This window comes from Mustela nigripes, chromosome 18, assembly GCF_022355385.1.
Source record: "Mustela nigripes isolate SB6536 chromosome 18, MUSNIG.SB6536, whole genome shotgun sequence".
Lineage (NCBI taxonomy): Eukaryota > Metazoa > Chordata > Mammalia > Carnivora > Mustelidae > Mustela > Mustela nigripes.
The window spans coordinates 16,227,337-16,246,154 of record NC_081574.1 but is presented as its reverse complement, the minus strand read 5'-3'; the positions used below and the strand labels follow the sequence as shown (position 1 = coordinate 16,246,154).

The 18,818-nt window shown below is 48.3% G+C and overlaps 1 protein-coding gene and 1 long non-coding RNA gene across 8 annotated transcripts in view; one reads left to right on the top strand and one right to left on the bottom strand.

Annotated features, from left to right (window-relative positions):
* Positions 1-1,109: 1,109 nt before the first annotated feature.
* LOC132006379 (uncharacterized) lies at positions 1,110-3,988 on the bottom strand. Its single transcript, XR_009401084.1, has 2 exons — positions 3,899-3,988; positions 1,110-2,778 (listed from the first exon to the last, which is right to left on the bottom strand). It is a non-coding gene; the product is annotated as an uncharacterized LOC132006379 (long non-coding RNA).
* The window catches only part of RBPMS (RNA binding protein, mRNA processing factor), a 172,009-nt gene continuing 156,287 nt past the window's right edge, over positions 3,097-18,818 (top strand). Inside the window, exon 1 of one of the 7 annotated variants that reach the window (XM_059384140.1) lies at positions 3,097-3,913. In XM_059384140.1, the coding sequence (XP_059240123.1) occupies positions 3,848-3,913 (66 nt within the window). In that variant the 5' untranslated portion in view covers positions 3,097-3,847. The remainder of the gene's footprint in view (positions 3,914-18,818) is intronic. The other 6 variants (XM_059384143.1, XM_059384141.1, XM_059384145.1 and 3 more) reach the window with 6 other exon arrangements.

Below are 18,818 nucleotides of genomic sequence, written 5' to 3'. Positions count from 1 at the left end.
CTTTCTGGGTCAAGCAGAGGATGCAGAAGTGTGAACAGATATTCAGAACCCCATGTGGTAGATACTGTAGCTTTCTGCTGCTGTGTTAGGACAGGTACAAAATCCCTGCCATGCAAACTGCCTCAAAAAATCTTTAATGTCTGCAGTTCCCAGAGACAAACATTGAAGACGTAATGATCCGTTTGGATTTCTTAAAGCAAACCTCAGAATGAACACTGCCAGAGAAACAGAGATAAGTCCTAAAGCTACAGGTGCATCCAATATTCCCCTTTCCATCTGGCATGTAACCTTGCAGGCTGGAAGCAATGTGGTAAAGTGGTGGGCAAGGGAGAAAGCAGGTGTTTCGTGGCCATTAGCCCTATTTTTCTAGGATATGAAATCCCTTTGTTGTCTTGGACCTTGTGGTGTGTCTGGAAGCTACTCAGGGCTACTGAGTGAGATCTCACTTTTGAAACGTTCTTTAGAGTAATCAACAGGCCATAAGGATCATTTATATCCTGAATGATGTTTTTCCTCTCACTTAGGCTTCATAAACAGCTAAAGTCTATTTACAGATTTTCGGGGGGGGGGTTGTTAGTAATATGTGACCCTATTTTCTTCCAAGTCAGTCTACACCATTCTTCTTGGAAAGGACAGGAAACAGGAGTCCCTCTTTTCATGGTGTATCACCCCCATCCCCACAGGCTTTTCTGAAAACACCTTGAATTTCATGCTCACCACTGATAGGCCTCCCTGCTGTATTGTTAACTGCCTGATGCATCAGACGACTCGTTGAGTGCTGTGATTTTATTTTTTATTTTTGAAATCTCAACAGCTGTCTCATTCTGAGCAAGCTCTCTATCTAGGTAGGGTCTCCCCCTGCAAAATAGTGACTATAGACCACTACCATGAGTCTGCCTAGTTCCCTTGTGGTGGCTCTCCATGCTGAGACACGTCTAACTCAGTCCCTCCTGCAGGGTCTTGGAAGGATCTGATGTCATTCAAGACTGAAAATCAATATCTGATAAGACTTAATGTGTTCATTCAGTCAAACACAACCACTGAGTGCCTACTATGTGTCAAGCATTGTCTAGATGCTGGGAACACAACAATGACCGATCAGACAAAGATCCTCTCATAGCTCCGATTTTCATTTTTTTATCCCAGAGGTTTTTGACTTTTAACAATGGACAAAAGTGCTGGCTTGGCTGAAAGACAAGGAATCAGGTTCTACGCTTGGAAGGAAGCCAGATTTCCCTGGCTGGGGTCGCAGCCGCATCCTGGAATCAGACATCTTCCACCTACTCATAAGTGGCGTCCGACTGCAACCATCAATGACTAGATCAATTGTCATTTTTCTTGGGCCTTTGCCAGGCTCCAGCAAAACAATATCTTTCTGTGGAGTATTTCAGTACCCGGCAAGGGCCAAGGAGAGCAGAGTGCGGGCAGCATTGGTGGCGTGGGGGCCCAAGCCCACCACTCAGCCATTGCTCAGGAAGACACTGCCCCCTCGTGGCTCCTTCTGTAACTCAGGGAGTGGAAAGGGCTGTGTCCAGGTTTCCAGATTAATTGTGGCCCTTGCCTTTTCTAAACTTCAGTTGCAAGTTCAACAGATTCTTGGCTTATTTTCATCCAGGATACACTTTTTTTCTCCCCCATAGAGAGACAGGACATCATGACAGCAATTAAATCTATTTACCAAAATCCTCAGACTCCCCCCACCCCCTCACGCCAAGGAAAAACCCAATAGGTGAATGGAAGTTATCACCCAACCCCCACACAACGCTCTTGACGCAAGTATTTTGTTGCTTCCTGCGACTTGAACCAGGATCCCTGATCACGGTGCCGTGGAGTTGTTTTGGGAATCCTGTCTCTGCAGCACCAGCTCAAACTCCCGAAAAGCAGGAGCCTTATCTTCATCCCCACCCCCATCCCACTCCCAGGAGCACTTAAACCACTATAGGGTGAAGAATGTCTGGGGGAGGGGGAGCAGAGAGAGATAAACAGTGAAGCAAGCAAATAAAAATTGTGATTGGTGCTGTGAAGAAAGGAACAGCGTGCTGTGGGAGAGAATTCCTGGGCGTGGGAAGTGAGGGAGAACCTACTGATACATGCAGTTTTAAATTTATGTGTTTATGATACCGGAATGGAGAAGCTCCCTACGGCCCCCGGAAAAATGGAAATTTCCTTAATAATAACACTAGCTTCCAAGTTCTTGCAAACCTAACTGGGCAGGCATGGGTGCTGCATGCTATAGGTCCACCGACCTGTCATCTCCTTTAATTGCAACCCCCTGGGAGGTAACTCTAACTACTCCCATTTCACAGGTGAGGAAACAAAACCACGCAGTCCTCCCGAGTTGGCGCATAAACAAGGCGTTGTGTGCTGACCTCCCAGAATGCTGAGCCCTCTTCCTTCTCTAAGCCGCTTTGACCCTCTGAAGATCATCCGTGTTGGTCTCCAGTTCGGCTCCCTGGGAGGAACAGTCACTTAGCCAACAAGTATTTATTGAGTGCCTACTGTATACCAGGTAGCGTATTTAAAATAGCAGCGGGGTTATAATGATCAAGAGGGCACGGTGTTCTCTTGCGGGAATGCTCTCCCTGAAGAGTAAGGGAGGCAGCCAGGTAAACAAATAATTCCAGGACGGTCTGATGAGGTGAGAGGAGCCCGAGCAGGGCGGCCCGTGAAGCCTAGAAGGGAGCCAAGGCCGGTGCGGGGAGGCTGGGAGGTTTGGGAGGACCCGGCTGCGCCCGGACGTCGCTCGTTCTCTCGCATCCTGTCATCTCGAGCTGCCCACTAGGAAGGGAGGAAATAGGTCTGAGCCGGTCCTGAGAAGGAGGGGCAGGCGCGGGGACAGGGGTGCGAATCCCCGCGGGAAGCAGGCCCCCCGCAGTAGCCCGTCACGCTTGCCGGGCGTCGCGCTGGCTCCCCGAGGCCCCGCTCCGAGCTGGCGCGCACCGCCACGCGAGTCCGCCAACTCCCCACCGGCCGGGCCGCCGGGGCCCCCACGGGCCGAGGAAACCGGAGGACCCGGCCTCCCTCCCTCCCGCGCCTCGGCCCTCGCCCTCCGACCTACCGCCGAGTCGGGGGGCTGGGGTCGGCCGCTTCCGCCTGCGGCCCGCGGCCCCTCCCCGGCGCGCGCCATCCGGCCGCGGGGCAGCCCCTCCTCCCGCGGGGGGCTTCTCCGTCCCGCGTCCCGTCCCTCCGGGCTGCAGCCGGCAGCCCACGTCTAGGGAGGGCGGAGGGAGGAGGAGGAGGAGGAGGAGGAGGAGCGGGAGGAGAGAGGGGAGGGAGGAGAGCGAGAGAAAGGGAGCCGCTTGGATCCCGTACTTCCCAGAGCCTGCCTGGAGCGCGCACTCAGCGGCTCTCCGGGTCCCCGTGTCCCAGCCGCGGCCCGCGCCCCGCACCGCCGCCTCCCTCGGTCTGGGCACCCCTCGCCCCCTCCCTCCGGCCCCCGCCAGGCTCGGGCAGCGGCCGCCCCCAGCCCCCGCTCGGCCACATCCCCAACTCTCCGGGCTCCCTCCTGGGACGCGCGCCCTCGCCCCATCCTTTCTTCCTTCCTTCCTTCCCTCGCGCCCGCCCTCCCTCTCCAGGTCTCCCTCCCGGGGCCCGATTGTCTCCGTCCCCTGCCCAGCCGGCCCGCGCCGCGCCCTGCCCGGAGTCTCCCTCGCACTTCCTGGGTCGCCCGGCGCCGCAGTCTCGCCTCGCCCCGGGAGCCCGAGCCGCCGCTGCCCCCGGCTCCAGCCCCCGCAGCCCGCGGCGCCCGCCCGAGGGAGCCCCGGCGCCCGGGGAAGGGAAAAGTGGGCGAGCGCGCCCTCGCCCAGCCCCGCGCCCCAGCCCTGCCCGGCGAGGAAGGACCGGGAAGATGAACAACGGCGGCAAAGCCGAGAAGGAGAACACCCCGAACGAGGCGAACCTTCAGGAGGAAGAGGTACTGCGGGGCTCGCAGCGGCGGGGGTACGGCCCGGGGCGCCGGCCGCGGGCTTCCTCCCGCGTGCGGGCCGGCCGGCGGGGCGCGGGCGCCGACCCCGGGGCGCCGCACTCCGGGGTTTGGGAAATGCCCTCGCCGCGAGGCACAGCCCCACACTGTGGCCCCGGGAAGGGGGGGGGGGCTCTTCCGAGAGCGTGTTTTTGTGGGTTCCTAAAATTGCGTAACTTTGAGGACTTTTCGGAGACTTTTGTAAGTATAATGCTCAGCTTTGTTTGCGTGGGATTTTAAAAGCGGAATCGAGAGCTGACTCCTGGGTGACCTCCGTTTATGGGGACCCGGAGGGTCAGGGCTTAATTCTGCGACGGGGGCCGGAGGTTGTGGGGCGTGTGTGTGTGTGTGTGTGTGTGTGTGCGCGCGCGCGCGCGGGGTGGGGAGAGAACTCGGGGAAAGTTCTCGTGAAAAGACACCTTCGGTTCCCTGCCCCCTCCCTTGCAGTGTTAAAAAGTTCTTGGTGAAATATCTTCCCAGCCGAGGCATTTTGGATTAATAGATAACTCATCGGCTGCATTCTTTTCTGATGAGTCAAAAGACCCCGAATGTGGGTGATTAGGTTTTGTCAATTTAGGGGTGATGCGGGGGGGGGGCGTTGGGGGAGCCGAAGAAAAGAGTTCAGAAGTTTACAGTTGACCAAGCGATCGTCTGGACTGTTTTAATGGGACTTTGACTTCTGAGCGTAAATTTTAGGTGGTGTGTCCGTAACAACGTTAAAAATGTTGCGGCGGGCGGCGGCGTCTTCCGTAGGTAGAAACAAAATTTAACCGTGGGAGGGAACTCCTGAACAGACGTTTCAGAATTTTGTAGTTTGGCTATTTGTGGTGTCCTTTTAAAATGGCTTTGTTCCTGCAGGTACGTTACCCGGAGTCCAAGAAACCATAACTTTTTTCGCCTGCTTCTTTTAGGATCCCACATAGCTGGGATCTTAAACATTCTGAAAAGAACTTGAGTGTAGGTGCAGGAAAGTACGCATCTGGATATGACCTGTAATGTATTCTTAGAGGTCTGGCGTTCCACTGTATACACTTAACAGGATGGTAAACTGATTGCAAGTCGGTTAGGGTGTTGAGATTATTATGGAGATAATGTATTGCGTGCAAACTGAGATTCTGAGAGTGAAACCGAACGTTGGGGAGGACTTATTTGGTTCTTGTAAGTCTTCAGCACTTGGTCCACTTGTGAAAAAGGAACTATTTAATGAAGATAGAGGGACCTAGGACCATGCAAATGAATGCAAAACACTAGATTTTACTCTTAGGTTGTATGGGGCAACCCACCTGAATCGCAGTAAGCTGAAAATTTGCTTTCACACCTGAGGGTAATTGCGCTTTTTATTACAAACTATTATTTTGAAAAGCGTTATTTACATGCTAGTTCTTTGGGGCTACTGAGGGTCCTCCCTTTTCAGAGGGAAGGAGACCTGAATTGCAAGTTCCACTTTTTTTCTTGACTCTTAACTGGCTGCTTTGCTATTTATTTTCCCTGCCCTTGAAATAAAATTTTAAAAATGACAAGTGTGCTTCTCTAAGGAGTTGCTATATTTAACTAATTCACCTAAACACACCAATTGCTTCAGAAACCTTTCTGTTTCACTTAGATGGGCAGTCTGTTTATTTCTAAGGGTAGGAATGTATTGTGCGAAACCCTCTTTCTCTGCTCCCCCAGCTGAGAGCTCTTTGTAAATGGAAAAAGTTAATCAGGCAGACCCAAAGGTTTTTTTTTTTTTCTTTCTCTTGATAGGTAGCAAAAGAGGTTTAAGTGTTCAAAACCATAACCTACTTAACTTGAGAAAATTAAGTAGAGAAAAAAATCCCATTTCTTTGACTTAACCCATCTCTGCCTCATGCGGCCAGGACTGGGGTGTTGTGTTGTTGGTCCTGTTGGTGGGGCGCCTTAATGTGTGAGGTTGTGTACCAGCAGAATCATAGGTGAGCTTAATTCCTGCCTCTCAACCTGCTCTGTTGTCCTGACCACGTTCCTTTTCAGGAGGCAATGGCATGTGGCTCTATGATGGGTCAGCAGTTTTGGCGAGACAGTTATTTTAAAACTCAGTGGACAGTTAAGATTTTAGAGCCCAGGTCATATCAGGTGGAGTCTATAAAGACAGATACCATGAAGAGAAAGGGATTAAAATGTTAAACATTCAGGAAAAGAAAGGAAATAGACTTTGAGTGATCCAGGTAATTTTGCACTAATTCCCTGTTTTGAGTTTGTTTTGTTTTTGATAAACTCTGCACCCCCCCCAACCTTGAAAGCCACAAGTAAAATAAATATGGTATTTGGGGAGTCCCATTAATGTGCTCAGCATTATACAAAAACCACCACCCTGGACCCTTTCCCTGCCCACCCAGCGATCAGCAATTTGTTCTCAAACACATTTAAAAGCCCTGACTGAGGACTTCAGTAAACAGAACACACACATATAAAATGTATATACACATAATGACAAGAGGGGAAAAATGTGTTTTGTTGTTGTTTCTGGTGGCCATTGAGCTGACTTGGAAAAGCAAGGCCAATCATCATCAAGAGAAAATAGTTTATTTCCTAGAACATCAGGGCAATTTAGGCTCTCTCTACCACTTCAGAGAATCCAAGGGTTGTTTTTTTTTCCCCCTCTCTATTTTTTAAATGAGTTCCTTTTCTCTTCCAGTACATTTTAGCCCTGTAGGAGAGCTTTTAAAGCTTACTCTGAAATAATTGATACTGAGACACTTACTTAGTTCCAACTGTATAGACTGAACAGCCCAGGGTTTAGGAGAATTTCTGTAGCTTTTTGAGGTTGGAAGTTTGAAACCTTGGACAGGACATAGACTTCTGCTTTGGATAGTATTCAAAGCTTTGAGGGAAAATTCTGAAGATTTGGCTAGCTGTAGAAGAGATAATACATCTGGCTTCCTGTGTTCTGTATATGTGTGTTTGTCTACAACATGCCCCCCCCCTTTTAAAAGATTTTATTTACTTATTTGACAGAGATCACAAGTAGGTGGAGAGGCAGGCAGAGAGAGAGGAGGAGGAAGCAGGCTCCCTGCTAAGCAGAGAGCCTGATGTGGGGTTTGATCCCAGGACCCTGGGATCATGACCTGAGCCGAAGGCAGAGGCTTTAACCCATTGAGCCATCCAGGAGCCCCATGCAACATTGCCCTTCAAAGAGAAGCCGTTTTAAAAATCTTTAACTGGGATCTGAGATTTATAGGGCTTATGTATAGGGCATTAGATAATTTCTTACATCATTTTACAGTTGATAAAACCCTAGAATTTTCTATCTTGACTTTGGACCAGGCAATATTCTCTTTAAACACCTTTGGCAGTTTGACCTGGACCAGACTTCATTAAAATCAGTAGATCTGCATAGAAACAGACTCTGGTTGTCTTGTTGAGTTCTATGTATCGAGACTTTTTTTCTACCTGGTAGTAGAGAGAAATTTGTTTTTGGTCACTTAATTTTCCAAAAAAAATCTAAATCAGATAAATATGTAATTTGGTTTTGCTTTTACTTTTATTCGGGTCCTTGAGCATTTTTCAGGCTGGTCACAAACATTTTCTAAAAGGTGGTTTATTGGGGTGCCTCTCTCTCTCTCTGCCTGCCTCTCTGTCTACGTGTAATCTCTGTCTGTCAAATAAACAAATAAAATCTTTAAAAAATAAAAAATAAAAAATAAAAGGTGGTTTATTGGAGTGGTAAATAGCGATTTTTCCTTAAACTGATGTGCACTTTCTTGTACTTAAAACTCAAAAAGCAAAAAACTTGGCATTGTTGGGATATTGACTGAAAAGATGTTTGGCAGATGTTGGGCAGGAATCGTGTAAAGTTGGTTCTTCACAAGCCAGTACAAATCTTTACCTCACTTTCCTTTTAAAGTGCTTAGTGGGGCGCCTGGCTGGCTCTGTCAGTAGAGCACGTGACTCTTGATCTCCGGGTCATGAGTTTGAGCCCCTGGTTGGGTGTAGAGCCCCTAGTTGGGTGTAGAGCTTACTTAAACTTAAAAAAAAAAAAAAAAAAAGTTGCTTTGCAATCTTGCCCAAATATTGGGGTCATGAAGAAAATTGTTTTCTCCGGGGCGCCTGGGTGGCTCAGGGGGTTAGGGCCTCTGCCTTAGGCTCGGGTCATGATCTCGGGGTCTTGGGTTCGAGCCCCCTGTCCGGCTCTCTGCTCAGCGGGGAGCCTACTTCCTCCTCTCTCTCTCTGCCTATTTGTGATCTGTCAAGTAAACAAATAAAATATTAAAAAAAAATTGTTTTCTCCAATTGGCCCCCAGAAAGGGTCAGTTTGTGGCAACCTCGGGCTTTCAGATGGGCATGAAACTAATCTACATTATGACTTGGGCAACATACAGAATCAGAATAGTTCTATACAGTTTCGACTATGTCTGGAGGCAAGTCAGATTTAATGCAGCAAAACCTATTTCAGCCTATTCGAAGGATCCTTTTAAAAGGAAAGCACAGTGACTTCCTACTCAGATGCTTAAGAAGCCTGCAGATACGGCATGCGCTTTTGGGCTGTTTTTCCAGGAGTGGTTTTAAAATTTCCCTCATAAACCCTTGAGCTCCGGTGCAGTCTTTGTGTCCCATGGCATTTTGTTTGTTGGGTGGATGGTTTGATAGGGTGCATGTTCTTTCCCAGAGTTGCTTTTGTCCGGTATTTGTGGGTTTGTATTAATTTGTGCTTCAAGGACAGAATTCGGGGTGGGTGATCGGGCAAGTAAGTGATGGCAGGTACATCGCAAGGTGACGCAAGCCAGTGCGGCTTTCTGGAGGACTTGGGCGTTATGTGGCAAAATCTGTTCATGAATTAGTTACTTTCTAAAAAAATTTTTTTAAATTTTTTTATATGAATTAGTTACTTCTGATAGTGAATGTTCATAAAGACTCTTTAGTGTCTTACCCAGGGAGGTCGCTAAGTAAATCATGCTTATAATTTGTGAAGGAGAAGAGCAGCCACGAAAAGCCATGCTTTTAAAGGATGTATGTGTATATGCATACATTTATTTTTGTTCTTGTTGGCGCAAAGTAGCTGCAGTGCGTTCTCTTACTGTTCTAGAGGCCAGAAATCTGGAATTGAAGTGTCCGCATTGCCTCATGCCCTCTGAAGGCTGTATGGGAGAATCAGACTTTTTCTTCCCAGCTTCTGACAACATTTTAATTGAGGGCATAATGGTTAATGTTATGACGTTAAAGAAAACAGATGTAAAAGTTCTGTGTGATGCCAGTTCTTTAAAAAAAAAACCCGAATAGGAAAAAAAAAAAAAAGAACAAATATAATAAAAATGATTAGATTTTTACTTTCTAATGCTTTTCTATGCTTTCTGAATTTTCTTAAAATGAACATGTGAACAAAAACGTCCAAAACCCCCAGACAAACCCAACTGTCTTTTTGAGTATTCCATGAAATTTCTTTGCCGTATCTGTAGATGTCACAAAACCATTGGTTTGGTCCTGCTTCCTTTTGCTCACAAGCCTTGCTGCGGAAGCGGGCCTCTTCGGTTCCTCGGAGCCCTTCTCTAATACCGATCTCACCCATTCCTCCCATTCCTTCTCTCCGGCTCGTTTCCGGGACCGTTAGCTGCTCACTGTGTTCTAACAGGTTTCTCAGTGCATCCTTGTAGCCTACCGCTCGGTCCTCTGATGGGTCCTGTAGCACTGATCTGATCTCTGGGCAAGAGAGTCCAAACTGGACAGTCGACCTTGCCCTCCTGTACCCCCACGCTCTGTAAACCATTCGCTTCAACCATCTTCTCCCTCTTGATCTAGCTTGAGCTGCTTTCAAGGCAGGAGCTGAGTTTCAGCCTACACTGTGCAGCTTTCCGTCACCCAAAGGTTCCATCCCAAAGAGATGACTGTCCTCAGAATTCTGGTAGCAGTGCTTTGCTCTCTCCAAGTCCTGGATCATTATTACCTTCTTTTATGTATTTTTTTTTTTTTTTTTTAAAGATTGATGCCACCTTGTCACCGTATTCCCAATATTCAACTCCCACCCAAACACACTACTCCAACACCAGGTGGATACCGCACACACTTATTTATATGTATGCATAGAATTCTTTATAAATGTGTAATCTGAAACCGGCGATCCCGTTACGGGAAGGGCTGGTGAGGATGCCTCGGTTCACCGGATCAGCTGGGAAATCATCTCCCTCCACCTGCCACCCGCAGCCTCCACTTGCGTGGGCCGGGGGGGCCTCTGATCCCCACGGCACGCCCGCTTTTCAGGTGCATCGTTTGGTCTTCACCTCTAGCATTTAGTTGGTGCCGTGGAACTCCGTGTGACCTTTCGGACACGGGCTTCTGGAAGCTTTGGCGAGGTGGAAGAGGACGGCGCTCCCTGTGTTCCCAAACAAGCCTGCTCTGTATGACAGCCACTTTGGAATGTTTGTGTTCAGTTTCATTTGGCACCTTAGTGTCTGCCTGGGGGAAGGGGAGAGGGAATGCAAATGTTCCCCCACCCCCCTCCCCGAACTGGGCTTGCTTTGGTCAGAGAAAAAAACCGAGGAAGGAATGAGGGAATGACCCTTAACAGCTGGAGCAGAAGGGGCTGCCGGGCTCCGTGGGCTGGAGGTCAGATGCCACAGGGTATTTAAATTGATGCTGTGATGGGCGGATGTCCTCCTGTGATGGGGATGCCTTCCTTGATGTGTGGGGAAGTCTGGGCTTAGGACTCCTGGCACTCCTATCCCTATCTTTTTTTTTTTTTTTAAAAGAAAGATTTTGTTTATTTATTTGAAAGAGCGAGAGAGAACGAGAGAGAGCATGAGAGGAGAGAGGTCAGCGGGAGAAGCAGACTCTCCACTGAGCAGGGAGCCTGATGTGGGACTCCATCCTGGGACTCCAGGATCATGACCTGAGCTGAAGGCAGATGCTTAACCCACTGAGCCACCCAGGCGCCCCTCCCATCACAGTTCTGGGAGAATATTGCAAACTATTTCCGTGCATCATTGCGGGGTGGGGGGGTATGGTTGCATAGATTTGGGGCTCATCGCTGAAGTTGTTGCCTGGCTCGCTGTTTTTGTGATAGAGGAAGAAATACTGGGATATTTGACCCAGGGTGGTTCTCCAAAGTCTTTTTCATCTGTTCACTCCAGAAGTAATGATGGCTAACTTCTGAGTATTTACTTCTGGTTATGTACGGGGTACTGGGCACTTTATGCACAAACTCCATTATTTTATCCCCGCAGTGAGCCGAGGGTGGTGATGAGCTTGCTTGGAGTGCAAGCTGGTGTGCCTGGGGGGGTGGGGGCTGTGGGTGCTAGTGCTGCAGGCTCTGCGTGCGAGGCTGGGGTGCGGACGGCCGGGTGAGCAGGTGGGTTGATGCAGGGGCTCGAGGGTGTCAGCGTTGGGAACACGTCACTGCGAGGATGGGAGGGTGAAGGCCTCGTGTCAAAGAGCTGACATTCGAGGAAAGGTTCTCCGTGAAGATTCTGCCAGATGAGGAAGAGGTTGAGACTGTGCGGGGGAGGATTGGCCTGTGTGGAGACCCAGGCTTGAGAGAAGTAGGGGCGACAGCAAGCCAGGCATGGCAGGAGAGGAGGGGAAGTTGAGGGCAAGGCTGGGGGCGACCCCGGTGGGGGAGAAGGCGGAGCAGTAGCCTTTCATGCCTGGGATCGGACTCCACTCTGTGGTTGGATGTGCCCTGCCATGCAGCTGGGACCTGGCACTCTGGAACCTTCCAGAGGGAAAGGGGATGCAGCAGGTTTGGGGAAGAGTTGAGAGAGAAGACGAGGCTGGTCCTGCAAGGATCCTAGTCTCCGGGGAAAGCGGCGGCGACGTGGCCGCAAGTATTCTGGGACCTCAGTCCCTGGCAGCGCAAAGGAGCGATGCGGAGTTGCATTCTGGAAGCTTCTCAGTTTCTCCTCTGGACGGCCAGCCAGATGGTGGTCCTGTTCGTAGAAGTAGCAAATTGAGTGGTGGAAAAGGGCAGAGAAGGCCATGAGGAGGTGAAGGTGGTGGGGTTGGAGATAACCGAGGAGCGATCTGGTCCTGGAAGCAATTTTCAGTACAGTTGAAGCGCGTACAGCCCGTGATTGCGAAGGTGGGAGATGGGAAGGAGCCTGGACAACTGAGGGGCCGTGTGGGACTGCGGTCACCGGGGAGCTTGTGAGAGGGTAGACCGCAAGAGCCAGATACATCCACCTGACACTTGAGGGTAGATAAAAACAAAACCGAAAACTTTGGGGAAAGGGGAAGACCTGGAAATGCTCAAAAAAATTGAAACAGGGGCGCCTGGGTGGCTCAGTGGGTTAAAGCCTCTGCCTTCGGAGCAGGTCATGATCCCAGGGTCCTGGAATCGAGCCCCGCATCGGGCTCTCTGCTCAGCAGGGAGGCTGCTTCCTCCCTCTGCCTGCCTCTCTGCCTGCTTGTGATCTGTCTGTCAAATAAATAAATAAAATCTTAAAAAAAGAAAAAACACAAAATTTTTCAAAACACTTTTTAATTTAGGAACATCAGAATGTCTTCTGTATCCCCTACTGTTTAACCTAATAGCATTCAGTGCGCTGATCCGTTTGAAAGCCCGAGTGTGGGAGAGGAGCTTAGAAAAATCTAGGTGTATATAGTATTTCCCATGCTTTTTTTTTGGGGGGGGGGGGGCTTTCATCAATGGTCTCTGGAAATTGTTTTCCTCTATGATTGCAGTTAATTCTGAAGCTTTTTGCTTCTCCCGCTTTTCTTTTTCCAACGCTGTTCCTCTAGCCTGGAAGGGAAAATCAAACTACCCTAAGGTTTTTGTAGATGGGATTGGAAGGTAAAGGGGAAAGATTTAGAGAAATGCTTCTCTCATGGTTTTTGGTTCTTTTTGGACTTAATTGGGTGGGGAGTAAGAGGAGCCTTTTGCAAGACCCCAAACTCTTATTCTTTGGGTCCTCTTTTGCATGGATTCATCTAGTGCTTTCCTAAAAGTTGGGAAAGCTTGCTGCTTACAACTACAAGTCAACCCTTGAGGAAAGAAACACAGTCTGGGAATTTAAGAAAAACAACCACCTGCATTCGTATTCCTCATAGGTTTTTCTCCCCCCCCCCCCCCCCGCACCCATTATGATGCAGGTTATGTAGAATCCTAGAGGGGGAACAAGAAAATGGCAGTAATAAATGCCAGTCACGCCGGGAGTGTAGTTCCAACTCCAGGTTTCTCTACGGCTTTGTCACACAAATTTAAAATGCCGCAGGAATGCTGACGCACCCCACCTCCATCCTGGGGGGCCCCAGGATTTTGCAAAGGTTAAGAGAAATCTGGGAGTCTGAGAACTGAGGTGCATCTCCCCAGCCCGATGCACGTCAGTTTTAGACACGGGTTTCTGCTTTCTACTCCTCTTTAGCTCTTGTGGGTCAGTTTTGAAATGCCGTCCCTCTGCTCGTCCTGAATTAATGTCACCATGTAGATAGGTGGTCAGCATTATCCCAAGAGAAATCCTAGAGATTAAAAACAACAACAACAACAACAACAACAACAAAACCCAAAGCAAAAACAAAACACACCTGCTTTTGCTTGAATCCCCAGGATTGTTTTGTGAGCGTTTCTGTCCTGCCTATCTCTATGGGATGGGCATTTGGGGCCTCCTGAGAGAAGGCATAGCACAGAAAGTGCTACCTTATTACAGAAGTACCAGAATTTCCTTTGTGCTCTGAGGGGAAGTGCTAGGAAAGTGTGATTACTTTCCCCAGCATGTGTGATTTACAGGACTTAAAAATGTGTGAGTTTCCGAAGAGCCATCTCTTTTTAAATACAGTATCCCTTTAGAAGCCAACAGGATGTGTTTGGGGGCTGGTGAGGGTCTCTGTCTCTGACACATGCAGGCACGTGCGCGCGCACACACACACACACACACACAGTCTCTTTTGCTCCCTCTTCCCTCTCTCTGTGTCAGGCACATGCACACACGCTTCTGTCCTGTGCCTGCCCAGGGATGCTGGGTGACAGGAGAGTGAAACCGTTGGGAATTGCTTCTCCTAAAAGTCCTCTGGGCCTTCCTTATCAGCACAAAGAAACCTGCCATGAGCTGGAGTCCAGAGTTGATTCTGCCCCCCCCAACCCCCCAACCCAGTTCCTTCTTTTCCAGGGTCTCCTGGTTGTTTCCCACTACTGAGCAAGGGACTGTTAGATTACTGAGACCATCTTGGTTGCAAAAATCTTTTTCCATCCTATGTGTTAGAGAATTGGAGAGTTGAAGATCAGGTGCATACCCAAATGTAATTGAACTTACAAAAGCTTTTATGGATTTTCTTTTTGCACGTTCCTTAAGCATTTACAGAGCAGTATCTACTGTTTTTGAAAAAAAATTGCACTTTGACAAACCAAATGAGGTGTGACCATCCCATGGTTTAGGTCTAAGAAAACTGAGGCTCTGAGAGATTAAGCAATTTGTCTGAAGTTTTAGTGCTGATGGGTAAGAGCTTAAAATTTTTCCAGTGGTGCACGAGGTCCATGTGATCAGGGCCCTGCTGTTTTCTGACCTCATCAACCAGGAATCACAGCCTCATTCATGCTTCAGCTGTTTGGGCCTTATTTAGGTATCTCCTACTTGCCAAACTTGTTTCTGCCTCAGGGCCTTTGTGTGTGCTTTTGGGTCTGCCTGAAAAATCCTACCCCCAGATATTTATATGGCAGCCTCATCTTTGTTCCTTCAGATCTCGGTTCAGGTGTTACCCAGAGAGATCTACGATCTCCGGGTTTAGAGGACCCCACATTCCCAAGCACTCTCCTATCCCTCTTTTATTTTCCGGTCATTCTTACTCACTGACGTTACTTAATGTACTTGTCTTATACTCCTGGAATGTTACTCCCTGGCAGCAGGGACCTCTGTCTTGTTTAAGGCTGTAACCCTCAATGCCTAGAACAATGCCTGGAACTGCCCAATAAATTTGTTAAGTGACTGGAATATGAACCAACCTGTTAAACGTGGGGCCCATGCAAGATGCCACCTTGTCCTAAACTTTCTCCAGCAGTTTTAAATTAAATGTTGATTATCGCTGCCTTCGAGATGATCATTTCTGGATGCCCATTCCCACTTAATTACAGCAGACCGTTAAATCCTCACATAGTTTTGTAAGTCAGAAACTTTATTTTTATTTTTTATTTTTTTAAGTTTTTAATTTCAGCTAGTTAACCTACAGGGTCCTGTCCGTCTCTGAGCCAGAAATTTTAGGTGGTACGCGATTAGGTCCTTTGTCTGGGGGGGATTGGTAGCGGTTTGGCACACATAAGAGAATCCTTGTCTTTGTCCAGTCAGAACGGAAACCTAGCACAAAATTCCACAGAGCCGGGAGTATGATGTGGGCTGGGCAAGGCGTGATTACGTAGAAGTAGGGCAAGATGAATTGGATTCCTGTTCTGCAGATGTGTCTGTGGGGTTGCAAAGGGTTAATGTCAATAACCCAGGTGGAACTGATTTGGAGATAGACTTAGCACTCTCCTTTGATTTAGTCTAGCCCCAAGCTCCCCGTGCTTTCCACCTCATGCCTACAACAGGCCTAGCTCAGGATAAGGCGGACTTTAGCCAGACCAATCCAGCCTTTAAGCACCTGTACGGGCTGCCACGAAGGAAGCCTGATCTGGGCTCTGTGAACCTTTCTGCAGGAGGCACTTTGCAGTCACCGATTCTACCTGTTAGCCTCACAGGCTCAGACTGTTTTTACTCCTTGTAAAGCAGAGCAGATGACATTTCCGGAGGAAAAACATGTAAGTCGTCATTCCTTTGGTCACCAGACTGCCTGTTAATTGAGCATACTAATGTGCTCGTGAACATGCAGGCCGTTGGATTTATCCCCAATTATGGCATCTATGTCCTTGTCCTTGACCTTGAGCAAACTTCTTAAACTTCACTGTCATCCATTGTCCTTTAATCCTTAGAGACCCTGGTTTATAGACAGTGGTATAGAAGGCCTTTGATCAGTCAACTTCTTGACCAAATCCATACTCTTCATTTTTTTCCCCCCTCCCTTTTCCTTGCTGAGGGACCTAGGACAAGTCCTTTAAGCTGCTTGCTTTGACATTTAAGTTCATTTCCTTAACTAAATCGGGAGGATTAGATAGACAATGCCTGCTCGGCAGGAAAAGAATCCTGACCCCACTCCCGTGTTTCTCTGCCTCCTGCCCCTTCCATTTCTGAACCCCGGTAGAGAGGATGCCGCCCTGGTGGCCTGCCAGCCAAGTTCCATCTCGGGTGGAGGGTGGAGGCTGTTGGGAGGGGGGATGGTTTTAAGCCTGAAATTTTGTTTTGCTTTTTTTTTTTTTTTTTTTTTTTAAACGAAGAAAATCAATGCTTCTCCTAGAGAAATGGGTGGGAGTTTCTGGGTGTGAGCTAAGGGCAGGAAATGACCCTCTCTAAACAAAAGGACTCTTTAAGGCCCATCCTGAGTCTTTGTGTTTGGAGAAGGGGTTATGCAGAAAACCTGAGCTGCAAAATTAATCTGTTTAGCCATCATGGGGGAGGGGCGGAAGGAGAAGATGCCTTCCCTGCTCGCCCTCCCAAGTGTCCCAGATGGTACCCACTGTGAGTGCCAGAGTGGTTTAAGAATTGGACCTGGAGAGGCTCTTTGGGACAGTAGGATTTCTCACACCCCCCCCCCCACCCCCGCCCAAGGAGGCAAGAAGGATCCAGGTTAGGCAGAATTACATGCCGTGTGGTGTTCATCTTTAATCTGGGCTTCTTGGAAAAACCCATCACCAGCAAAATACAGAGAGACCGAACGAGGCGGGGGAGCTATTTTGTATGATCTAGGTCTCTGTAAGTAAACGTGGGTTTATAAATGAATCCGATTTGAGTTACTGTGTTAACTACTTCTCATTCTTATAAGTCTATAGGGACGATCCAATAATAGCGAGTGACCTCTGCCTCTGGACTAAAAGGGGGATTTGTAATCATTTGCCGTGTTAGATAGCGGGCCCATCAGAAGAAATGTCGGGCCTTGCCCCTGCTTTGGAATGCTCCCACACTTTAAAGTGACTGCGCATTATTATCACTATTTGTACAGCGGGAACCTGAATTTATATTGCTAGCGAAGTAGTTCTGTCTTATCAAAATTATTTTGGCTTTACAAATTCTTGCTGACTTGCTGCAGTGAACTTCTCTTTCAGGCACATCACCCCCCCCCCCCCCCTTTCGGGAATATAAATCTTCCCACTAATAAGAAACACACATTTTGTTGAAAATGGTTTTGTGGTTTACTGAGTTTTCAGAACACTTGAAAACGACAAACATCTTTTCAAAGAACATTGTTGCCTCCCTATTTTCAGGCTTTATAGTGTAACTGTATGCGCTGGTGTGCTGGGGGAGAGAGATGGTTCACTTCACTTCACGGCACCAGAGTCTTAACAGCATAGAGAAGATTGAAGCTGCTGCCCAGATTCTGGTGTGATTCTGGTGTGAAAGGGCTTTGTTCATGTCCTCAATGTGTTGGAAGACTGTATCTTGAAGTATGCATTGAGCGGCGCAGTATTGTTTGAAAGAGACCCAATCCTTGTAAAACTCCAGGGCTTACAGGGGAGAAATGATTCTCATTGAGAATTTCAGTGTCTGATGTGGTGATAGGTTTCTGAATACATGGACTTTGGAGAAGGGTTACTGTTTGTTGTGGTGGTAATTTACACATGTGGAGATGCATAGGAAGGCTTATATACATTGTACACTTTGCGTGTGTGTTGGATTTTTAAAGTATCCTGCGTTTTTAAAGTATCCTGCTACTTTCCAGTTATTATCTGTGGCAACATAATTTATTTTTACAAAGAAAAGACAAAAACACCATTGATCATCTACCCACCACATTCAAGCGGCTTATAACTAGGCAGTGCCTGGCACAGGAATGCTTTGCCTTGAGACGGTTTCTGCGTCAGCCTTGCGGGCAATGATGAGGAAGACAGAACATTCCCAAACCAGGGTAGCTCACTTAGCTTTTTGTACTTTCGCTGGGGGATGGAGTAGATCTGATTTTACTGGGTGGAGGAGCGCCCAGGAAACTGCTCCCGTCTTCATGCAGCTCCTGGCAAACCTTGAAGCTAAGTGAACATGTCCTGATCTGGAACGTTGTCCCTTGTCTCCATGTTCTTGGATGATCAAAGGGAAATGTCTTGCCCTTTTCAAGACCAGCATCTGTCGCCATCTGGTCCCCGTGCACCCAGCCTGCGGACTCTGTATCTTAAAAACAGAAGTCAGTGGGAAGGGGAGCGGGGCGGGGAAAACAAAGCCTCAAAAATGCTTATGGGGCTTGGGAATATTGTGAGTTTCTGATTTTGGCAACTAAACGTTGGCGAAGCTTTAGCTCTGAACTGCCCATTCCTCTCCATTCCGTACGCCCCACAGGCCTTTAATCAACAGGAAAATTGTGCTTGTTTCTGTTGTCAGTCATGGGTCATGATTAAGTGGAGAAATCTTATTGGTATGAGCTTATCCTGAAGGCAACAAAAAACAGTGCCCCCCCCCCCCCCACTACTTAAGAAAGGCAGCCCAAGTGGAACTTGGTTGCTCCTCAGTGCAGAGGAGGCCCAAGCATTGAAATGCATTTGTGTGACTTGGGTTTTCCCACTCATTCCAGTGCTCTCTGAAATCTCTCCACGAAACTAATGTGCATTGTATTTTGCCAACCGAAATTGTAGTCCTAGGCCTTGGAAAGCCTCTCCTCCCTCCCCATTTCGAATGGGTAACTGTTCAGAGGAACTGTCCCTTCTAGGGATGGGCTAGAGGAAGCATCTTATTCATTGTGGAGTCCTGAGGTGGCTGGCTTTTATGGGAGCTCTAGGATAGTTAATGTGATTTTTGTTGTTGTTGTTGTTGCTGTATTGGACCTTTGTGTACCCACGTCCACGGCACTGGGCCGCGGCTAGCTTCACTGTACCGCAGAGATTTCCTCCTGGGATATTTTTGCTTAT